Genomic DNA, 20,584 nt, shown 5'->3' on the forward strand with positions numbered 1-20,584 from the left:
TCTAAGTCCTAGATACTTGGCAAAGTTATTGATAAATTTTCATTTCCTTTTAGGTCTAATTGAGTTGAGTCCTATACAGCAAGCACTCATTTATTCATTTTGTGAGAAACATGACAAGGCCATTCAGGTCTTAGATGGGATCACTTTGAATAAGCCTGAGGTCACCATGTATGCTCTATTAGCAAAAGCTCAAATGAAGGCCAAGAGGAACAAGGTGAAAAGTCTTGAGTAACGTTTACTAAACCTATTAATGGAATTTTTATATTGTGCTTGGAATTACTGCTTACATATATATATATATATTTTTTTTTTTACAAAACTAAACCATACCATTTATTTATTGATTCTTCTGTTAATTAATATTTGGGTTGTTTTCTTTTGTGTTTTTTCCTCTTAAGAGTAAGGGTAATATTCTTTTTCATGTCTTCTGTTAACATTGCTAGTATGTAGAGAATGTAAATGTTTAACTTTCAAGAAAATGGCACATTGTTCCATAGGGTTGTACCAATTTATTCTCCCGCTTGTAGTGTATGAGTATTCCTGTTGATCTCCATCCTCTACAATAACTGGTGCTGTCTACTTTATTTTTATCAGTTCGGTGGATAAAAACTAATGTCTCATTATGGTCTTAATTAACATTTCTCAGTTTGAGCAAAGGTTGAGGTATCTTTTTATATGTTTATACTTCCTGTTCTATCAATTTGCTGTACACATTTTTGTTTGTCCTGTTCATATTGATTTTTGGCATTGAAAAAAATAAGTCCTGTGTATTAGTCCTTGGTTGGTTACATGTGTGTCATGTATCCTCTTGCAATTTGTGGCTGGTTTTAAAATTTTCTTCATGATGTCTTTTGATGAGCAGAGAGTCTTAATTTTAATGTAGTTGAATATATCTTTTTTTGTTTTATTGTCACAGCTTTAAAAAAAATTCTTGTTTAAAAATTCCCTCCCTACACCAAGGTCATAAGGATATTTTCCCATATTTTCTTCTAAAAGTTTAAAAATTCTGCTTTTTGCATTTAAGACCTCACTCTACCTTAAATTGATATTTTTGAATGTGATATAGTGATAAAACTTCAGTTTTCCCCATATGGATACTCAAATGTTCCAGTATCATTTATTGAAATGTTCTCCTAAACCAAAGATCTGAAGTGGTACATCTGTCCTATTATAACCTTTCATGTATGTGTGGATCTGATTTTGGGCTCTCTATTCTATTCCTTTGGTCAATTTTTCTATCCCTGGCCTAATAGTACAATGTTTTAACTACTGTTGCTTTATTGTAATTCTTGACATCTGGTGGAGCAAGTTGCCACACCATATTCTTCTCCAGGAAATTCCTGGTTATTCTTGGGCCTTTACTCTTCCAGCTCGTCAAGATTTTAAAACCCTGCTGGAATTTTGATTGAATTGTATTGAATCTGTAGATTATTTTAGGGAGAATTGACACCTTTATGATATCAAATTCCTTCTTTGGAATAATCTTAAATTTACTTTAACCTCCCTGAAACCTGAAGTCACTTTTGATTGGATCCCTCTTCTACCCAATCAATAGTCATGCTCTCTTGGTTCTACTTTCTAAATGTCTCTCAAATCCACTTCCTTTCTCTATTTCTCTGGTCATTATCCTAGTCCAGAACATATTTGTATTTTGTTTGAATTATATAATAGTGTTGAACTCTTCCAAGCTTTTCTCCACACGGCTGCCACGGTACTGTGTTTGGAATGTACATTTGCCCTATGAGAGCGTCCACTACTTTTTTAGAGTAGTGAAGGAAAGAGAGGTGGGACATCAGCTAGAGGAGGAAGAGAAGATGTGTTCATTTTAATTTAAATGTGATGGAAGACTTTATGGACTCCAGGAGGCAATGAAGGGGCAGAGATCCAAAAGCAGAAGGCGGGACAGAAGGAGTTGGGGTCAAGGGCACAGCTTGAGGAGTTAGCTCTGAAAAGAAGAAAGGAAACCATTCAAAGACAGGAGAAAAAAAGATGGAAATGAAGAAGATGTAGAGACTTTGAATAGTAAAAATGAGGGAAATTGAGAAGGTGATGCCCTTTTTTCTATTGCAAAGGCGTGTGCTGAGAGTGAGGCTGGAAGGATGAATGTTGAGGTAAGCTTTAGACATGTGATGTAAACTAAGGGTGGGCACAAAGGACACAGCATATCCAAGTTAAACCTCATTGTTTCTTTCTTTCTTTTTTTTTTTTTTTGCGATACGCGAGCCTCTCACTGTTGTGGCCTCTCCCGTTGCGGAGCACAGGCTCCGGATGCGCAGGCTCAGCAGCCATGGCTCACGGGCCCAGCCGCTCCGCGGCATGTTGGACCCTCCCAGACCAGGGCACGAGCCCGCGTCCCCTTCATCGGCAGGCAGACTCTCAACCACTGCGCCACCAGGGAAGCCCAACCTCATTGTTTCTTTAGCAATTTAATATAATTAAGAAAGTGGGCTAAAGAGTCACAAGTAGCTGTATTTCTGTATATTAGGTAAATACATTGAGTAGCTAGTTATGAAAACGCGTTTCTATTTGGAAAGTTGAATTTTTTTCATTAAGAGTTTCAACTATTTTGACAGAATAGTTTAAATGGGTAATTTTTGATGTTAGTTTATTTTCTGGTGTCAATGGAACCCCCTTGAGAGCATAGCAAGACAAAATAAAAGTTGATTACAACAACCTCAGATATTATCAGTGGAGAACTTTTACTACCTAATAGTTGCCTGACATTCCCTTCAGGAGAATTACTAGGAAGTTGGTCATAAATTGGCCTATAAATTTGAGTCTGATTTAAGACTACGAGAAAATACCCTTTAGAATTTAGAAATTATAGTTCCAAAAGTCCACTTGTGTAACCCTGCTTACGTACCTGCCTGTAGGATAGGCACCTGGGTGGGTCAGATTTCCTGCCTGTCAGAAGTCCTCCCTCTGGGTGCACTGACAAGATCTCTGTCTTTACCAGGTCTGTGTGTCCTCTTGTGAAGTGAGAGTAGGGCTGTGTGCTCAGGATTCCTTTTAACATCTAAGGCTGTTGTGTTAAATAAATATTAGAAAAAAACATTCCCTTCCCTCTCTTTTTTTAAAAATCATTATAGGAAGCCATGAGAATGTTTAAAAAGGCGTTGGATACCTTTTCTCATTCTGATAAAGGACGAAATGCCGTAGCAGCTTCATCAGACTGTCTGTATCACTTGGGTCTTTGTTACATGGAGGAAGGCAACTTACAACTGGTATTTTGTGTATTTAAGAGCATAGGTATTTTATGGTTTTAGAAATTGTTTCCTTGCATTCAGTTCCATTTCTGAAGGCTACCTAAACAGTGAGTGACTAGACCAAAGCTTCTTATAAAGCTTGGCTTACTATAGGCAGTCTGCACCCTGCAAAACCTACTACATTGTTTTATTTATTCAAACATTTTATTGATGCCTGTTTGTCAACACTATTTGGAAGACTAATGCATGTTTCCCACTAAACAAATTTAATTGTAAGAACTTATATCAAAATTTCATCACATTAGTATAAATTTACTTATTAAATTGTAAGTACTTTATATTGAGTGCTTCAGTGTAATGTAGAATAAATGGAAAATGATTAGGACACTGTTTGATTTCTGTTATTGACAGCTGAGCAATTCAAATCAGAATAAAACCAGATTCATTGAAAACCAGTTGATTCAATTATTATGTATTTATCCAGTATTTGGCTATTTCACAGAATTCTCCATTTCAGAATTTTCAATGATATGATAAATATGTATTTTCCATTGGCTATTTTTGAATATTCCACAACTACACACACACACACACACACACACACACACACACCATTCCAGTCCTTATATTCATAGGGGTGGACAGTGTCTGAAACTTGCATCTTCATAACTTTTTTGCACTTGATTAGTTGTTCCATTTATTGTAAGAAATTACAATAAATATAAGATTAATTACAAATATTTTTCATGTTTTTAGACCTTTTGGACAAGCAGAGGAAACCTAGCTTTGCTTTACAATATTAGGAAAAATTTTGGAGTTCCATTGCTTTGAAATTTTGTAACCACATATCTGCTGGCCCACACGGAAAATAAATGTACTAATTGTGATTTCTTTGAAGAAACACAACAGGAAGAATAATGATTAAAGTTACACCTCTGAAAGTGTTGTAACAACATGGATTATGCAGACATTAGTCTGGGAGTAAGGGAACCTGTAAATTATAATAATAAATCTGGCTTGTTCATAAATTTTTTTGCTCCACAAGTTTTGCTGGGAGAAACATATTTAAAATGACCAAAAACTAAAATGAAAACTTTTCAGCAATAGTTATATACTGTAATGTATTAACATTTTAAATTAATACATTCTACTCACTACATGATTTGCTCTTCTAGGCTTTTGATTCTTTTACAAAAGCTGTGAAAGCAGATCCTGATTTTGCAGAAGGCTTTTATCAACGTGGGCTTTGTAAAGTAAAACTCCACAAGGATAGTTCAATCCTGGATTTTAATCGTGCAATTACCCTTGATCCAAAACATTACCAGGTATTTAAGTGAACAATTTCAGTGGTTTGGAAAGTGTGTTAAATTTGCTAAAACTATTAAATCTTTAAATGTTATTGCTATTAGTTAGCAACAGTTAGTTTTACTTGCTTTTCAGCAGTTTTAATAATCCATATATCTGTATTTCCCCTTGAACTAAAAATATGATTTCCAACAGGGAAATTATATAGGTAAAAGTGCTTCGTGAATTGTGGTTATACAAATATTATAAATATTTTAATGTACCTATTAATAATTATTTTATATACTATGTTATTAATTTTACTTCTTGTTTTGCTGTCACATTGATTCCTACCTCTTAAGAGACTGGAGACAACACAAAATCCAATAGGTGAAACTCCATTGGATCTTGATTTTAAAAGCATATGAAATTTGAATATGGATGAAATATTAGATGATTTTAGGGAAATACTATTAATTTTCTTAGATATACAGTGGTAGTGTGGTTATGTAGGAGAATGTCTTCTTCATGGGAGATGCATACTGGAAGACTTGGGGTGAAGTTTTATGATGTCTACAACTTATTTTCAAATAGTTCAGAAAAAAATAGATACAACAAAATTGAAAAATTTTAATAATTATTGAATCCAGGTGGTAGGCATATGGGTGTTTACTGTAGTATTCTTTCAATTATTCTGTATGTTTGAAATTTTCTTAATAAAAGAGAGTGACAAAAAGTCTATATTTTATACCATCTTCGGTGGCATAAATTTGTTCCAGCTACCATGTATTTTGGCAGAACTGATGCTTTTACTAAAATATCTGTTCCTGCTTTCCTCCTCTCTTTCTCTGAAAAGGCATATTTAAGTCGAGTAGCCTACTATGGTTTGAAAGGCAGATACTCCAAAGCAATCTTGAGTTGTAATGAGGCCATCAAAATTTATCCTCAGAGTGTGCGTGCCTACGTCTACAGAGGAGTTCTGAAATACTACAACAAGGTAAGGCAATTTCCTACCTTGTTCTCTGGTATTTTAGAGTGGGTGGCTGCTCGGGTGCCAAGGAGGAACTCACTTCCTTTTTATCCTCTGTGAGAGAGAATTGCCATGGTATGAAGGCAGAACTACATAGAAGGTGTTACACTTTGACAGTACATCAAAAGGATTTCAATTAATAATTTTTCATAAAATGGTGATATTTATTTTTGACATTTGCATTTTAAATAGCACTGATTATGTATTTTTATTAGGAAAGTAATATTCATTGTAGAGAATTTGGAAAATAGAGGAATAAAGGAGAAGATTAAAGTCACCTGTTTTCCCACCATCAAATGGTAATTCCTGAGAGCATTTTTTTTTTTTTTTTTGTGGTACACGGGCCTCTCACTGCTGTGGCCTCTCCCGTTGCGGAGCACAGGCTCTGGACACGCAGGCCCAGCGGCCATGGCTCACGGGCCTAGCCGCTCCACGGCATGTGGGTTCCCCCCAGACCGGGGCACGAACCCGTGTCCCCTGCATCAGCAGGCAGACCCTCGACCACTGTGCCACCAGGGAAGCCCCCTGAGAGCATTTTGATGTATTTGAATTTTGTCTTTTTTTCTTAATAAAATATAATATATACTTTCCAAAATTGTGACTATGCTACTTACATAATCTGTTTTGTGCCCTGCTTCTTATATTTAATCTTTGAAGATACCATTTTTAATGACTGCATAATATTCCACCATAGTGTACTTTTAACCACTTTATTGTTGGACATTTGGATTGTTTGAAATTTTTTATTATTTTACTATTTTAAATAATACAGTTATACACACAGAACAAAATCGTTACTTGAGTTTATGGTTCCTAAATGGAAATTACTGGGTGTAGCAACACTATCGATATCTGATGCTTCAAGGAATACTTTTTTTCTCCCTGTGTTTCTTTTTTGAACTTTCTCTGTAGCCATTTCATATGAAATATTTTGCAAATAATACCTTAAAGCAAAGGTAAGACCTTGCATTACCTGTTAATTCCATGAAAATTACTATCTATATAAATGAATGATCTAAGGTATCAGAGAAGCATCAAAGAGAAGCAAAAGAGAACAGGGATAGAAAACATGACGATTATGTGATATGACAGTGAGAGTGACAGAAGCAAGCAAGCTCTGGTGAATGTTTGCTGGATGAATAAGGCTTGCTTCTCTTTTATCCATAAGAAATTTAATTTTTTCCTTGCTATATAGCAACAATGGAAATAAGATAATCATTTAAGTTGTTTATATATTGAATTTTATTTGCAGGTGAGAGAAACTATAGCAGTTCCTACCAAGGGACTTAATTAATTCTGTGAAAGATTAGCTTGATTGTCTTAATTTCATGGATGATACACAGAATGGTTAAATGAGTATTCTCAAAACTCTGATAGAATCAAGAATTTATTGTACAACTAAATTTCAGTCCATTATGATTAACCCTTCTCACTTAATTATTTTTTCTTTACAGACTTACAAACTAGCGATTACAGATTTAACTACAGCTATCAACATGGATAAAAACAGTTATATAGCATTTTATAACAGAGCATTATGTTACACCAAGATAAATGAACTTCAAATGGTAAGATGACCATCTTAGTAAACAACACTTTAAAGCATTTGTAAACTTATTTAAAGCATGTGTAAAGTATTTTCTTATTATTTTTGTTACAATTTTGGAAAAATAATTCTGTGGAAATACACATAAAACTTGAGAAACCAAAGAACCATTTCAAAGAATATTTATTTTCTTTTTTGTGCTTACCAAATTTTCTTATACAATCTCTGCAATGTCAAATGAAAAATTAATTTTACAATGCTTTTATATAAGCATTTAAAGGCCATGTAAATTTAAATGTATTACATAATTTTCATTTGAGAAAATGTTTCTACTGATAAATGTGTGCAGAATTTTTAAGCAGTGATCACTAGCAATATTGTTTGCTTCAAAATCTCAACATTGGGGCTTCCCTGGTGGCGCAGTGGTTGAGAGTCCGCCTGCCGATGCAGGGGACACGGGTTCGTGCCCTGGTCCGGGAGGATCCCACGTGCCGCGGAGCGGCTGGGCCCGTGAGCCATGGCCGCTGAGCCTGCGCGTCCGGAGCCTGTGCTCCGCAACGGGAGAGGCCACAGCAGTGAGGGGCCCGCATACCGCAAAAAAAAAAAAAAAAAAAAATCTCAACATTAACTACAATAGTTTGTGGAGGTATTTTTTTTACAGTGGTCAGACCACAGATGCAGCAGGGAATTTTGAGTGATGGTTTCCAGCTCAGGGACCAGTGACCAGGATTATCTGTGCGTTTTGAAGGCCTAACTGATGGCTGCAGCAAACCTTTTTCTCTATTTGTCCTGAGGCAGATGCTACCAGTGTAAGCCCTCTTTTATATTTTTTAATCTTACCCCTTCTCCACTCTCTCCTTGTTGGTTTGGTTCTTTTTCAGTCAGGATCCCTCACTGGGGAGCAGGTCAGTAGTTTCTTAGTGTTTTGTCCAATCTCTTGCTTCCCTTTCTGCTGTCCACTTGTTTCCCTCTCCTTGTTTCTATCCACTTCCGTAGTCAATGAAGCATTCTTTAAAAGATTGCATCATGTACCTGCTGCTGCGTGTGGGCACACTCCCACAATCTCCTGGAAACTTGGAAAGTTAAATCTGTTTAAAACATTTAGAAATTTAGTAATTTATTTGCTATGGAAGGAAGAAGTTGAGAAACGTTGTTTCTAAGAGGATGTAGAATTCCTGGTAACCGGATTATCAGGTTTCCTCCAGAAATGTTGACAAATGAATAACTAATTTTTAACACAGACTGTTGTAAACCATTCTAGGAGCTAATTAAAGGATCATTTATCAGAGTAACCTGCACAGCAGGTATCTTTGACAGCTCCCTCCCCACCCCGACTCCTGCCTCTTCTGGGTAACCCTGAACTGCAAACAGTGGTCTGGGTGGGGGCAGGGAACTACTATCTTTGTTATCTCTTATGTGTAACAGAGCTAGTGCTCCATGAATAAAGAAAACGAAAAACTATGTACGTAAATAGAAAGCTAACTAGAATAAGAACATATTGGTTATTTTAGAGCTGCCAGGTACCCAACGCTTTTCATCCAATGGGCTCCTTTTACAGATGAGGTTAGAAACACATCCAAGTCACACAGGGAAGAGGGACCTGTATCGGTGTTTGCAGGTTTGTTTGCTTCTGGTTAACAGTCTTTAGGTGGCTTTGTGAAACCATCTGACCTCCAGCATGTGGACCAGATGTCATTTTACAGTGTCACCTCCTCCCTTTTGTCTACCTCCACCCGTTTCTCAGCATTACCTGCCATAACAAGACTGAGGAAACCCAAGTACTTTGTGCAGAAAATGCACTCCCAAGATATGATTTCATAAAAACTAGAAAAGGTGAATTCTGGTTCCTATCACCTTATACTAATAAAAACAGTAACAGTTACCACTCATTTAGGGCTTATTGTGTGACAGGCACTGGGCTAAATGCTTTACCAACATATAATCTAAACATTTTAAAGTGGACTTCTACAATAATATGATGAGTTATTAATATCCCGTTTTTGTGGATGAGGAAACTGAGGCTTAGTGTTAAGTAACCTTCCCAAGGCTGAAGGGTTAGTAATAATAGCAGAGGCAAAACACAAAGCCTGCTCGTTGTGACCTTCACGAAATCTCATTTCCCAGATTTTTTTTTCCTCTTGTGTCACATATTCAGCTGCTTAGTGGATTTCTAAGGCATCTTGATATATATACAGGTTTTAATTCTGTGATTCTGTGAAAGGAAAATGGCAAACATTCTAGTTCTGTTTTGTTTTACAAGTGTTACAAATGATTTTTACAGCCTTGTCAATGTTTATTTATAGTTATGCCACAATATACATATAGGATATTTAATTGTACAATTCTTTTAGATGCTTGAGTGCCCAATCATGGAATAGTAGAGGAGAACCACTAAGCAAATAGTAAAATACTATTTTATTTGCATTTTCAGTTAGCATGTGCTACAGGCATATATGATATGATTTGGGCCTTTTCTGATGAAACCATATGGCTCTTTTGGACAAAATGTTCAGAAGGAAAATGAATTAAGAGATTCAGCTCCAGCCCAAATTTGGGATGCTCCTAGTACCTGGTACAGAGTAGATGACCAGTAAAAACTTGGCTGTTCATTGAATGAAAAAAAAAAAGATAAAAAATGGAGAGAGGTCCTCTGAGTTGATTCTCAGCTTAGGCTAATATCTTAAAAAAACTGAGAATATTGAAGTAATATTCCAACAAGTGCTTATTTGTTAGTTTTATTAAGATCTGTTTTCATTGCTTTATGATTTATTCATTCAACAAAAATTTATCAAATGCCTAATATGTGCAGGCATGGTGCTAGTTACTGGCTTTACAATGGTGAACAAAATGGATAATCTGTGCCTCCATAAAACTTAGGTTTCAGTGAAGAAAACAATAAATCACTACAAAGAAATTAAATTTCAAAAGGTAACAAGTGCTCTGCTTTAATGTCAACAGTCATTTGGTGAAACTATTAAGTTGGGGAAGGGTGTTGCATCCCCGCTTCAATCCATACACAATAAAAGTAGTTCACAGATGATTCACAGATAACATGTGAAGTGCAAGCGCAGTGCACACCGCTTATTAGGAGGGAGCAACATCCACAGTATTTAATTAAGGGAAACCTTTAAATCTAACAAATGATTATTTTTGGCCATAAATTTTGTCACATTAAAGAACTAATTATGAGGTACTAGTTTGTCCATGGTCAATGCAGTAATGCTCTAAAGAGTTGACTTTAGGCTGTAAGTGATTATTTCATTTTTAGGCATTAACAGATTATGGAATTGTGCTTCTCCTTGATGCTGGAGAAACTGTGATGTTAAACGCCTTTATTAATCGTGGACTCGTCTACACAGAACTAGAGCAGTTCAGTTTTGCATTAGAGGTAAACCTTTCTGTTTACTTGTACAAATGAACCCACTTGATTTTGCATGTTCACTTCTGAAAACCAGTGAAAAAGTTTTTCTTGATAACAAATGGCAATATTAATGAGCAATAATTCAACTTTAGCAAGAATTGTGTTGAAATACTTTGAATGAGTAATAGAATCTTTGCAAAAAAAGTGTTTTTTTACTTTGTTTTTAATACAGATAAATAGCCAATATGTAAAAAAAAAAAAAATTCCGAATTGATGAAATATCAAGACTATCATCTCCCCTAAGGGAGTGTCTTAGCTACAGACAAACAGTAAAATGATTTATGTATCATTTACTTTGCTGCTTAGTGCTCTTTCTCATTCACAGTTTTCCTTGTATTGATATTATTTTTCAACTTCTGGAGTCATCTTTTGAGATTCTGTCCCACAAAATTACTTATTATTAAGGAAGTATCCGAGAAACTGTATTCTAGGCAATTTACACTATGGTGAAATGTAATTTCAAGTTGAACTCCCTTAGGTTTTGGTTTTGAGGTATACCATTCAGAATTCCCTCAGGTAGGGGAAGCTTTGTTTGGTGTAGGCAAAAATCTGTGGAACTCTGGGCAAGAGTGTTGGGTGGAGAAAGTGAGGAAAATGGGGGTTGGAAGCAAAAGACCTCAGCTGTTGGAGAGTTAAATGCAGGGCCTGTGTTATCCACCTAGTAAGTATTTACTTAGTATTTAAGAACAACATTAACTCTAGTTATCGCACACTTACTACCTGCCAGATTCTCAATAATGCTGCACAATTTATGATTGTAACTTATGGAAGAGGAAGCTGATATTCAAAAGAGGTTAAATCAAGTCTTAGTCAGCCAGGAAGTACTGGGGCAAGATTTGAACTCAGGTCTCACTTGATTCCAAATCCTGTGTTCCTTCAGACAAGGCATGGTACTGACACTGGCATTGAAGATATGGAGACGAATATCAGTGACAGATTTCCAGTCCTTGAGGAGCTCATAGTCTGGTGGGAATCATTCTTGATCCCTCTCTTTCCTTACATCCCACATCTAAATCATGAGCAAGTGTGGTCAGCTCTGCTATCAAAACATATTTTAAATTCAGTCATTTCTCATTTTTTGCCACTGCTCTCCTCCTCCTTCCAGCCTCCACCTTCTCTCCCCTGGATTACTGCAGTAGCTTCCCAACTGGCCTCCCTGCTTCTGCTCTTTTCCCTCTACATGCTGTTCTCCACACAGCAGCCAAAGAGGCCTCTTCAAAACATAAAGCAGAGCAAGTTATTCATCTGCTAAGAACCCTCCAGTGACTCCCCATCACACTTAGAATAAAATCTGAACTCTTGACTATGGCCAACCAAGACCCTAGTGACCTAACTGCTGCTCACTGATCTGACTTTGTTGTCAGCGTTCTTCTTTTCTCCACTCAGGTTACTCCACTCTGGCCTTTTGCTATTCCTTGGATTGCCAGGCTCCCTTCCTGACTCAGGGTCCTCACACAAGCTGTTCCCTATGTGTAGAATATTCCTCCTATTGGTTCACACCCTCCTTTCATTTCAGGTTTCTTCTCAAATGTGACCTCCTCAGTCAAAAAGAGTATTTTAATTAAAACGGAATATTAAAAAATTAAAATAATCCCAGATAAGTCTGGAAAGAGAAAACAAAGGAACAGAAACAGAGGAGACCAGCAGAAAACAAATACTAAAATGGTAGACCTAAATTCAACCTTATCAGTAGTTACATTAAATGGAAATTGTCAAAGCACACCAACTGAAATATTGAAAATGCCAGATTAGAATGTTTTAAAAGTCCCAACAATATTCTGACTGCAAGAAACACACTTTAAATATAAGATATAGATAGGTAAAAGTAAAAAAGCTGGAAAAAAAAATATGCCCTGCAAACACTACAGACCTGCCTTGGAATTACTGCGGGTTTGGTTCCAGACCACAGCAATAAAGTGAATATAGCAATAAGTGACTTTTTTTGTTTCATATAAAAGTGCATATAAAAGCTATGTTTATACTGTAGTCTATTAAGTGAGCAATAGCATTATATCTAAAAAATAGTACATGCCTTAATTAAAAAATACTTTATTGATAAAAAATGTTAACCATCATCTGAGCCTTCAGTGAGCTGTAGTTTTTTTGCAGTAGTGACATCAAAGATTACTGATGATCACAGATTACCATAACAAATACAATAATAATGAAAATGTTTGAAATATTATGAGAATTACCAGAATGTGATACAGAGACACGAAGTGAGCAAATGCTTTTAGAGAAAATGGAGCCAATAGACTTGCTTGAGGCAGGATTGCCACAAACCTCCAATTTGTACAAAGTGCAGTATCTGCGAAGTGCAATAAAACAAGATATGCCTGTAATTAAAAGCAAAAAAAAATGTTTCTCCCCTCTGTAAATTTAAAAAATTAACTTGAAAAATTTTAAAAAAGAGGCTGGCTGAGGTAGACCAATGAAGTAATATATGACTGAATAATAAGAGGGCTAAATGCAGAACCAAGAGAGAGCAGAGTCTTAAAACCTAACCAGGGAAACATTTTTAGTGGGAATGATTGATTAACAGAAAGGTCAGATAGGATGAGCACTGAACACATGTTAGTTAATTGATAGTTGTGTGATCTTCATAAGAACACGGGAAGTAGAGTGCGGCATTTAAACTGGAATTGTTTAGGAAGTTAATGGTTAAGCTTGTTGGATTGAGAACATTTGTTTATTTCTTTGTCCTCTTGAAAACCAGGAAGACAGTAAAGGAATAAAAAGGACATAATCCCACAAGGTTAAAGATAGTGGAGAAGAGGTGCCCAGACACCCCAAACTACCATTCCTGATTTTAAAACTTAAATATGAGTGGGTAGCCAAAGATTCTACACTTGAGGGAAGTAAAATAAAGAGTAAAATAAACACATTGTCATAGGGATATGGAGATGGTGGAAGAAGGGGAGGTGTGTGGAGTGATGGTGTAAGGTAGCTAAGTTCTATCCTATGTTGGAAGTTAAACATGATAAAATACTCATGTTATTTAGAAATTCAGAGGTAAATAGCAGAAGAAATAACAGCAAGATGTAAAAATGGTTGACTCTGGGGAGCGGGGCTCAGAGATAAGGAGAGGTGGCGCAGGGCATCCCTGTAAGCATTGTGAGTTTTCTAGTTTCATTGGACCCTCTACCCTACCCTGGATACATGAGTTACTTTGAGAAAAATAAAAATAAATTTAAAAATGCCTTTAGAGGCAGTTTTCAAATTACGAAATGAAATTGGACTTACTAAACAACAAGAAGTTGATGGCGTTTGGGGACATGGAGATGGTGAGTGTTGACTCTGCTTTCAGAGATTGGTAGTGACAGGAACTAGAAAGACAAAGCCATGTGTAGCTTGCGGGCAGGCAGGTTTGAGGGAAGGCATACTAGGTTGGGGTGGTGAGAAAAGGATTAAAGTTACAGAGGACAGTAGAAGATGATGGAGCAAGTTTCCAGAGATGGGAAGGATGAGGTCAAGAGCGCATCCTCTGACACACAGGAAGACGGTGCAGGTGAAGAGTCTTACAAATAAACTCATCAGCAGAAGGAAGGGAGTGGAGGGAATTTGCTTTGTATGTGAGTGACTTTGTGTGGTTTGTTATTTATGATCCATATTAGAAATAAAACTAGTGCAGAAGAGGAAAATCATAAAAACTGCAGTTAGCTTTATTCTGAGTAATCCTAAGTCATCATTTGTGTCTGTTGCTGATAATGTCTAATTACCATGTAGCATCATAATGATTTTATATATAGAGTCAAGCTGACTTTTTAAGTTTTATCTGATTATAAAACTAAACTTGGTATTCTCAGCCTTTTAAGTTTGTGGTCACTCCTCATAACTCCCAAAATTAATGGGAATGTTTGTAATAAATCTCAGTTACACTGTAAGTTTGCCCCCATTTCAGAAAAAAAAAAAAAATTCTCCTACGGGAGTTACCTGGTAGCATATTTGATTAGACAATACATTTCTTATTTTCTAACAAATAATTCCATTTAGTATCAAAATATGCTGGAAATCTAGGTGGGAAGTCCATATTCTCAGATGGGTCTGTGACTAATACCCTTCTCCTCCAGTAGGATCCAGGAGTGCTCAGTTTGACTGTACTGCTCCATCTTCCACCCCCAGTATTAGCAGAAAACTTATTCTACCCCCATAAAACAGCCATCTTTCTCTCTCTAGTACAGCCAAGGAAGGTTTGTGGAAGGATGAGGGGGAGGGGAGGGGGATGGAGGAGGGGAGGGAGGAGGGAGACTGTCGTTACGGTTGGGTCCTCCCTTGTTGGGTAGAAACCAGAACTCTGACACTTGCCCTTTAAGATTGTAGAATGCTCACGTCCCAGCCTCCTGGAAATGAGAAGGGAGTCTGGAAGGGTTTCTTTTAGTCACTCCAGGGGACGATAGAGTACTCTCTACAGTCTAGCTTGGTCAAGTGAGCTCACAACCAAAACTGCCCAAGAAGATTCTCACTGAAGCAGTCCTCTGGGAAAAACCAGAGCCGTCTTTATTCCTTCATAGGCTTTGAACTCTTACTTTCGGAAGGTTCCTTCCCATTTTATGGCAAACATTGAAATCAGTCTCACATAATTTATGTATATATGTACGCACCCAAATATACATATATATCTCATTGCAGTTGACATGATCTTTTGATATGTAGATATTTAGATATTTTATTTATTTCAGTTTAGTGATGTTTTTATTTTGCTTCAGGTTTCAGTTGTTTATGTAGGGCTTTGAAAAGCTAAAGAGCTTCAGACACTGTGTCTCTGGTGCCACAGCGGCAGGATCTCTGGCAGACTTAGCACTTTTAGTTCTCTTAACCTCTTCCCCAGTGCCATTCATGTCCACCCCAGCTGACTGCCCTGACTTCAAATCTTGTGGTTAGCGTTTCCATTGCTCTAGGATCTCAGGATAAAATGACACATTTTCCCCTAGAAGTGTGGGTTGCAAAGGTAGCAGCTGCTTTAGTTAATACACATAGAGGCTCAGTTATGCCCTTTCCCTGGGCCTGAGTGCCTGTTTGTCCTATAGTCATAAGGTTCTCTGCAGGTAAGTTTCTATCTCTGTCTGGATAGGGAAGTCTCTGGTGGTGTTCACTGGGAAAAAAACAAAAAGAAAGTAAACCTGATACCTCCTTATAATACCAGGCAAAATCACAGGAAAAGTGGACAGTAGCGCAAGATTCTGAGTGAGTTTTTGGTTATGGGTTTCCTCTGCTCCATCTGTTCTCGCTCTATATGTGATACTAAAAGGAAGAAATAAGGGTTTTAAGAAGATGTATATTTTAATGCTTGTGTAAATTTTATTCATGGTAGAATCAATGTTAGAAGGAAGTTTAAGAAAGCACAAAATATAATGCTGTAAAATTAACAAAAATTTGTTAAACTGTTTCAGGATTTTAAACAAGCTGCACTGATAAGCAAGACTAATGCGAGCCTTTGTCAAGCTACTGCCATGTGCTATCACAGGTATGGGGTGCAATTTATGTTGAGGTGAGAGCAAGTGAGACCATCAGATTTATAATTATAATAGAAGAATAGAAGAAACAGAGGAGAATATTGTGGAAGTGACAGAGTACAAAAATGGAGAGAGGCACAAAGAATCCCTGTATCAGCACTCTTCTACCTACTAATAAACTATTTTAGCCAAGTCAGCAAGTAAATACCTGCATCAGAGCATTGCGAGTATCCATCTGATTCAAGCCCATTTATTGGAAAGGACCTTGGTAATACACAGAATGAAATCATGCGTAACTTGAAATGTCTAAGAATAAAATAAAGTTATTAACTTTGTTCATAAAATGGAACTAACTTTTAAAAAGCCTGTTTCTTGGAAGAGAGGTTGATTTAGAAAAATATTATATTTCCAAGAAAATTTTACATTTAGAAAGCATTTCTAAATCTAAAAATGATTAAAATAATACCAGTAAGTATCTACAAGGTATAATAAAATCGACAAAAAATGTATTACTTAAAACATTATTACCTGTTTCTGGTATTATTGTAAAAATAAGTAAGTTATAGACGGGAGAAAAGAACAGTTATATGAGGCTATAATACAGAAGAAGGTCAGTTTAAAATTTACTCTGAGATAATATTAGCGTATAGTAGATTGATTTTGCTAACTATAATACTTACATTTCTACACATACATTTGACATTTAAAAATTAATTTCTAACACTTTGCTTTTAAAAGCATAGAAATGCAGCACATGAGTATTTTAATGTGAAATAAAGTGTATTTGGTTAAGTAATAGTTTACAGCATTCTTTTTCATGAGAGAAACAATAGCAGTTAATTGGATGAGGAAATTAGGATAGTAGACTAGGCTGTGTAAATATACAATTTAGACAATAAAACATAGTTTGAATTATTTAGGAAATTGAAATTCTTTTTTTCCCCTTTTATTACATAGCTAGTACAGGTACATTTCCCTATGAGAATTAGATTTTTAAAATTTTATGAACATAGTAGTATAATAACTGGAACTTGTGAAGGCGTTTTTGGTTAAAAGGCCTAAACTGGTCTCGGACCTTTAATTTTATACAGACAGCAAAACACAGTCACACCATTGTCTATTTGAATCCAGCAACCTTTGTACAATTTATCTTTTTAAGTAATTGTCATTCTTAAAAAGAAATGGAATAACGATGACTGATGTGTTTGTTTTGGTAGGCGAGTGCAGGCCAAAAATGTCTGAGGTCATTGAATTCTCTTAAAACTAAAAATAGACACCAAAATTTTTCTCAACCTCATTCCGATGTTTTGCAACTATTAGAGTCAGTAAATTTCTCTGTGTGTCAGTTCCTGATCTCTTTTATGAAATGTAATCACTGGGTATATATGGTGGAGCCTCCTTAAGCTGATACTGCTTTGCAATTCCAAACAACCACCTTTCATCATCCCGCTAGAATCTCTACTGTCCTTTAATAAAAGTAGAATTTAAATCAACAGTAAAGCTCTGATAACTCATAGTCCCAATTCCATGTGTTTTAACAGTTTTACTGAATTTAACAATACGGAGTGTTTAGTGATTGGTTACATTTATTTCAGGAACAATATTTTTACTTTTCAAGGTGAGCTATAACCTATTACTACAGCAGCATGGATTGTAAATAATGAGATTCACTATTGGCGTCTTATGGTGGAGAAAGTAAAAATTCTCCCATTTGGAAAATTTTTAAAAAGTAATAAATCTTTAAAGTTTAGGGCTTTGATCTTTTGAACTCGTGGGGTTGCAGACTTTTGAAGTGTGCCTTTGTATATCTCTGGTTCTCACTCTTGTGGTTGCTAGGAGACAACATTCCTTAGGCTGAATATCCTACTTGTTGCCCAGTTTGATCACTAAGGGTGTTAAGGTAGAGTTAATTTTTAGATCTCTTTGAGAAAGCTACCTTAAGATTAAAAAAAAAAATGTCACAGAGGGAGAGCCTGGTGGCTCAGAGTTACATATTCTGTCCATTTTTTACTTTAGCACATTTATTTTACCATTCTTATATTTGTATAAAATATTTCTGAATCTTCGACTCTGCAAGCCACATTCTTTAGTTTTGGGAGGTATTTATGATTCATTTGTACAACTCAGTAGGGAACATCTGGTCACCTATGTGATTAATTTGGAAAATGAGGTGGGCCTTGGTGTCCGTGGCCTAGCCTGCAAGCTGAGCACACGATTCTTAGTTAATAGACACCATAATGAGAGGCATGCACCTTCCGTCAGTGATCATGTTATTTTAGATTTATACAAACACTTTTTGTTTTAGAAAAACTAATTTAATATACTTTTATATTTGTGTAATTGATGTTTAGCAATTTATGTGCCAGTGAACCTGTATCCTGATATAAGAGACACTGCCACATTTTTTCATTGTCTAACTACCATGTGATTATTTAACAGGAGCTCCAACCTGCAGGGCACTGTGTGATACACACATCTTCAGAAAAATGAAGTTGTTGTGTGTATGGAGTTTTTCTTTTTTTTCTAGTGGTGGAGGGGTTTGGGAGTCGCTGGCTTTGGCTCTCTCACCTCCTCTGGACTTGATTTTTAGTTATCATCAGCTTTGAAGAGCTTGCCAAGTAGCTTTCGGGATCCCTTTCCAGGTTTAAGGTTTAATGATTATTTACTTAGTCAGAACAGACTAGATGTTCGTTAAACATTAGTGCTGATAACTAGATATGTATAGAAAAATAGCTTCAATTCATTGCTTGTTCTTTTTCTTTTTAAATTGGTTGGACTACTCAAAGGGTGAGATTATGTTTTATAAACCATATATCGGCATATGTACTCACAAGGATTTTAAATCTCCCTCTGCGTAAGAGGGGAGCAATGTGTATGATACAATTTGGATGTAAATATAGCAGAAGCATTTCAATGTTTTGTGGGAAAAATATGAGAGAGCTGGGGTTGCCCTGTAAACTTCAGTTTACATGGTCACCATAGGTATGCATCATAAGTAAGTAGTTCACTATCCATAGATAGAAATACTGAGCATAACAAAACCTATCAACTAAATGCATTTTTATACAGGAATACTACTGTGTAATTATTCTTGATAAAAAATTTGTTATTTATGCTAGAATTTTTTCTGTACTACAGTGAGAAAGTGGCTACAAGCATTGTGACCTTATATTCAGTGAACTTTTACTTCTCAAACAGTGCTAGTTATGAGGAAGGAGGAGGATAGTTTCATTGTAAACTACTTGAGGGAAGGGAGCCCATGTTTTCTTAGTGAGAATCCACAGAGTGAACTCAGAAGATACCAGTTGGCTTACGTATGTGAATGTTAACCTTCCCCTGTTTGTAACGTCAGAGGCCAGGCTTTCCTGGTGCTTCACTGTTGATTCTTGGGTGATCTTCTGACACAATACTTGGTGAATGCTTTTGGGTAGTGTTTGCCAAAACATGGAGCAAATATCATGAGTAACTCCATTATTTTTCATGGTGTGCACAAGCATTAAAAAAATATTGAATCACATTATGAGCAGCTGAATTGCTTTTCAGTTTCAAAGTGAATTCTTTCTCAAACCTTCTGAATACACCAAGGAGAAGGTGTCAGCTAAGAGTTAGTCTTTAACATCTTTCCCACACTTTGTAATAGATGGTACAGCTCTCAGGTTTAGTTTTCTGCAGACTACACTATCCAACACCAATATTTATTTATTTTCATGGTTGCCTTCTGTTTATGGCATGAGATACTGATTTTGTATTTGTGGTATTGAAATTAAGTTATTTAAAAAAATAGATTCACTTAAGTAAAAGAGTAACTTGACTTAAAGAAAAATACTAAGTAAACGATAGTGTAGGTGGAACATAGGGCAACTGTCACAAAGGAGGGGCTGAGGTTTGGGAAACAGTATTTTAAAAGATAATGATGAGTAATATCTAAGAGATGGTAGTTTCTAGAACGGTTACCCTGTGTTCCATGTATTTTACACAGGAAAAGTTAGCAAAGTAATGATGCATCTCATAAAAATTTGAAAACTTTTTGAGAAGTAATGAAAAGAATGGAAGGAAGATAATAATCTTTATTGGGGGAGGGTCTCTGTGCTAAGGGTTTTTCACATGCTGTCATTTGATCCTTCTAACAATTTTGAAAAATTACTATTAATTTGTATGTTTGGGCTTAGATTTGAACTCCAAGGCTTTATTCTGACTACACTGTTGAGATATCAGCTCACTGGCTCTTGTGCACCAATTTACAAGTATGTTAAAGGTGAAGAATGTGGGTAGAGATGACTGTGGGAAAGCATGGATTTTGGAGTCTGGCTCACCTGAGTTTGAGTCCCAGATATTTGCTCAGTGCAATCTTAGCATGCTATTTACTATGTGCAAACTTTTCTGAGCCATGATATTCTTTTAATCTATAAAATATAAAAAATTATAACAAGCTTACAGAAATGTTGGAAGGATTAAGTAAAATCACATATGTAAAGCACTTAGCACAGTACCTGGTAAGTAAGCAGTTATTCAGTGTTAGTGCCTTCATTCTATTAAAAAAAATTCTAGACTCTCCATATTAATTGATATTAAAAATAATTATTAGATATGCACGTGAAGTGGAAAAGTGACTTTATATACCCATGGACATGGGAATATTCGATT

General features: G+C 36.1%; 1 protein-coding gene across 1 annotated transcript in view; it reads left to right on the plus strand.

Annotated features, from left to right (window-relative positions):
• Positions 1 to 20,584, plus strand: part of TTC6 (tetratricopeptide repeat domain 6) — a 196,240-nt gene that overhangs the window by 162,081 nt on the left and 13,575 nt on the right. Inside the window, 7 exon segments of the mRNA XM_030763459.2 lie at positions 54 to 214; positions 3,090 to 3,224; positions 4,382 to 4,531; positions 5,347 to 5,487; positions 6,975 to 7,088; positions 10,335 to 10,454; positions 15,878 to 15,951. Coding sequence (XP_030619319.2) covers positions 54 to 214; positions 3,090 to 3,224; positions 4,382 to 4,531; positions 5,347 to 5,487; positions 6,975 to 7,088; positions 10,335 to 10,454; positions 15,878 to 15,951 — 895 coding nt within the window.

Source organism: Delphinapterus leucas, chromosome 2 (genome assembly GCF_059928025.1).
Source record: "Delphinapterus leucas isolate spDelLeu-1000000601 "Yukka" chromosome 2, BTC_Dleu_Yukka2, whole genome shotgun sequence".
NCBI classification, from domain to species: domain Eukaryota; kingdom Metazoa; phylum Chordata; class Mammalia; order Artiodactyla; family Monodontidae; genus Delphinapterus; species Delphinapterus leucas.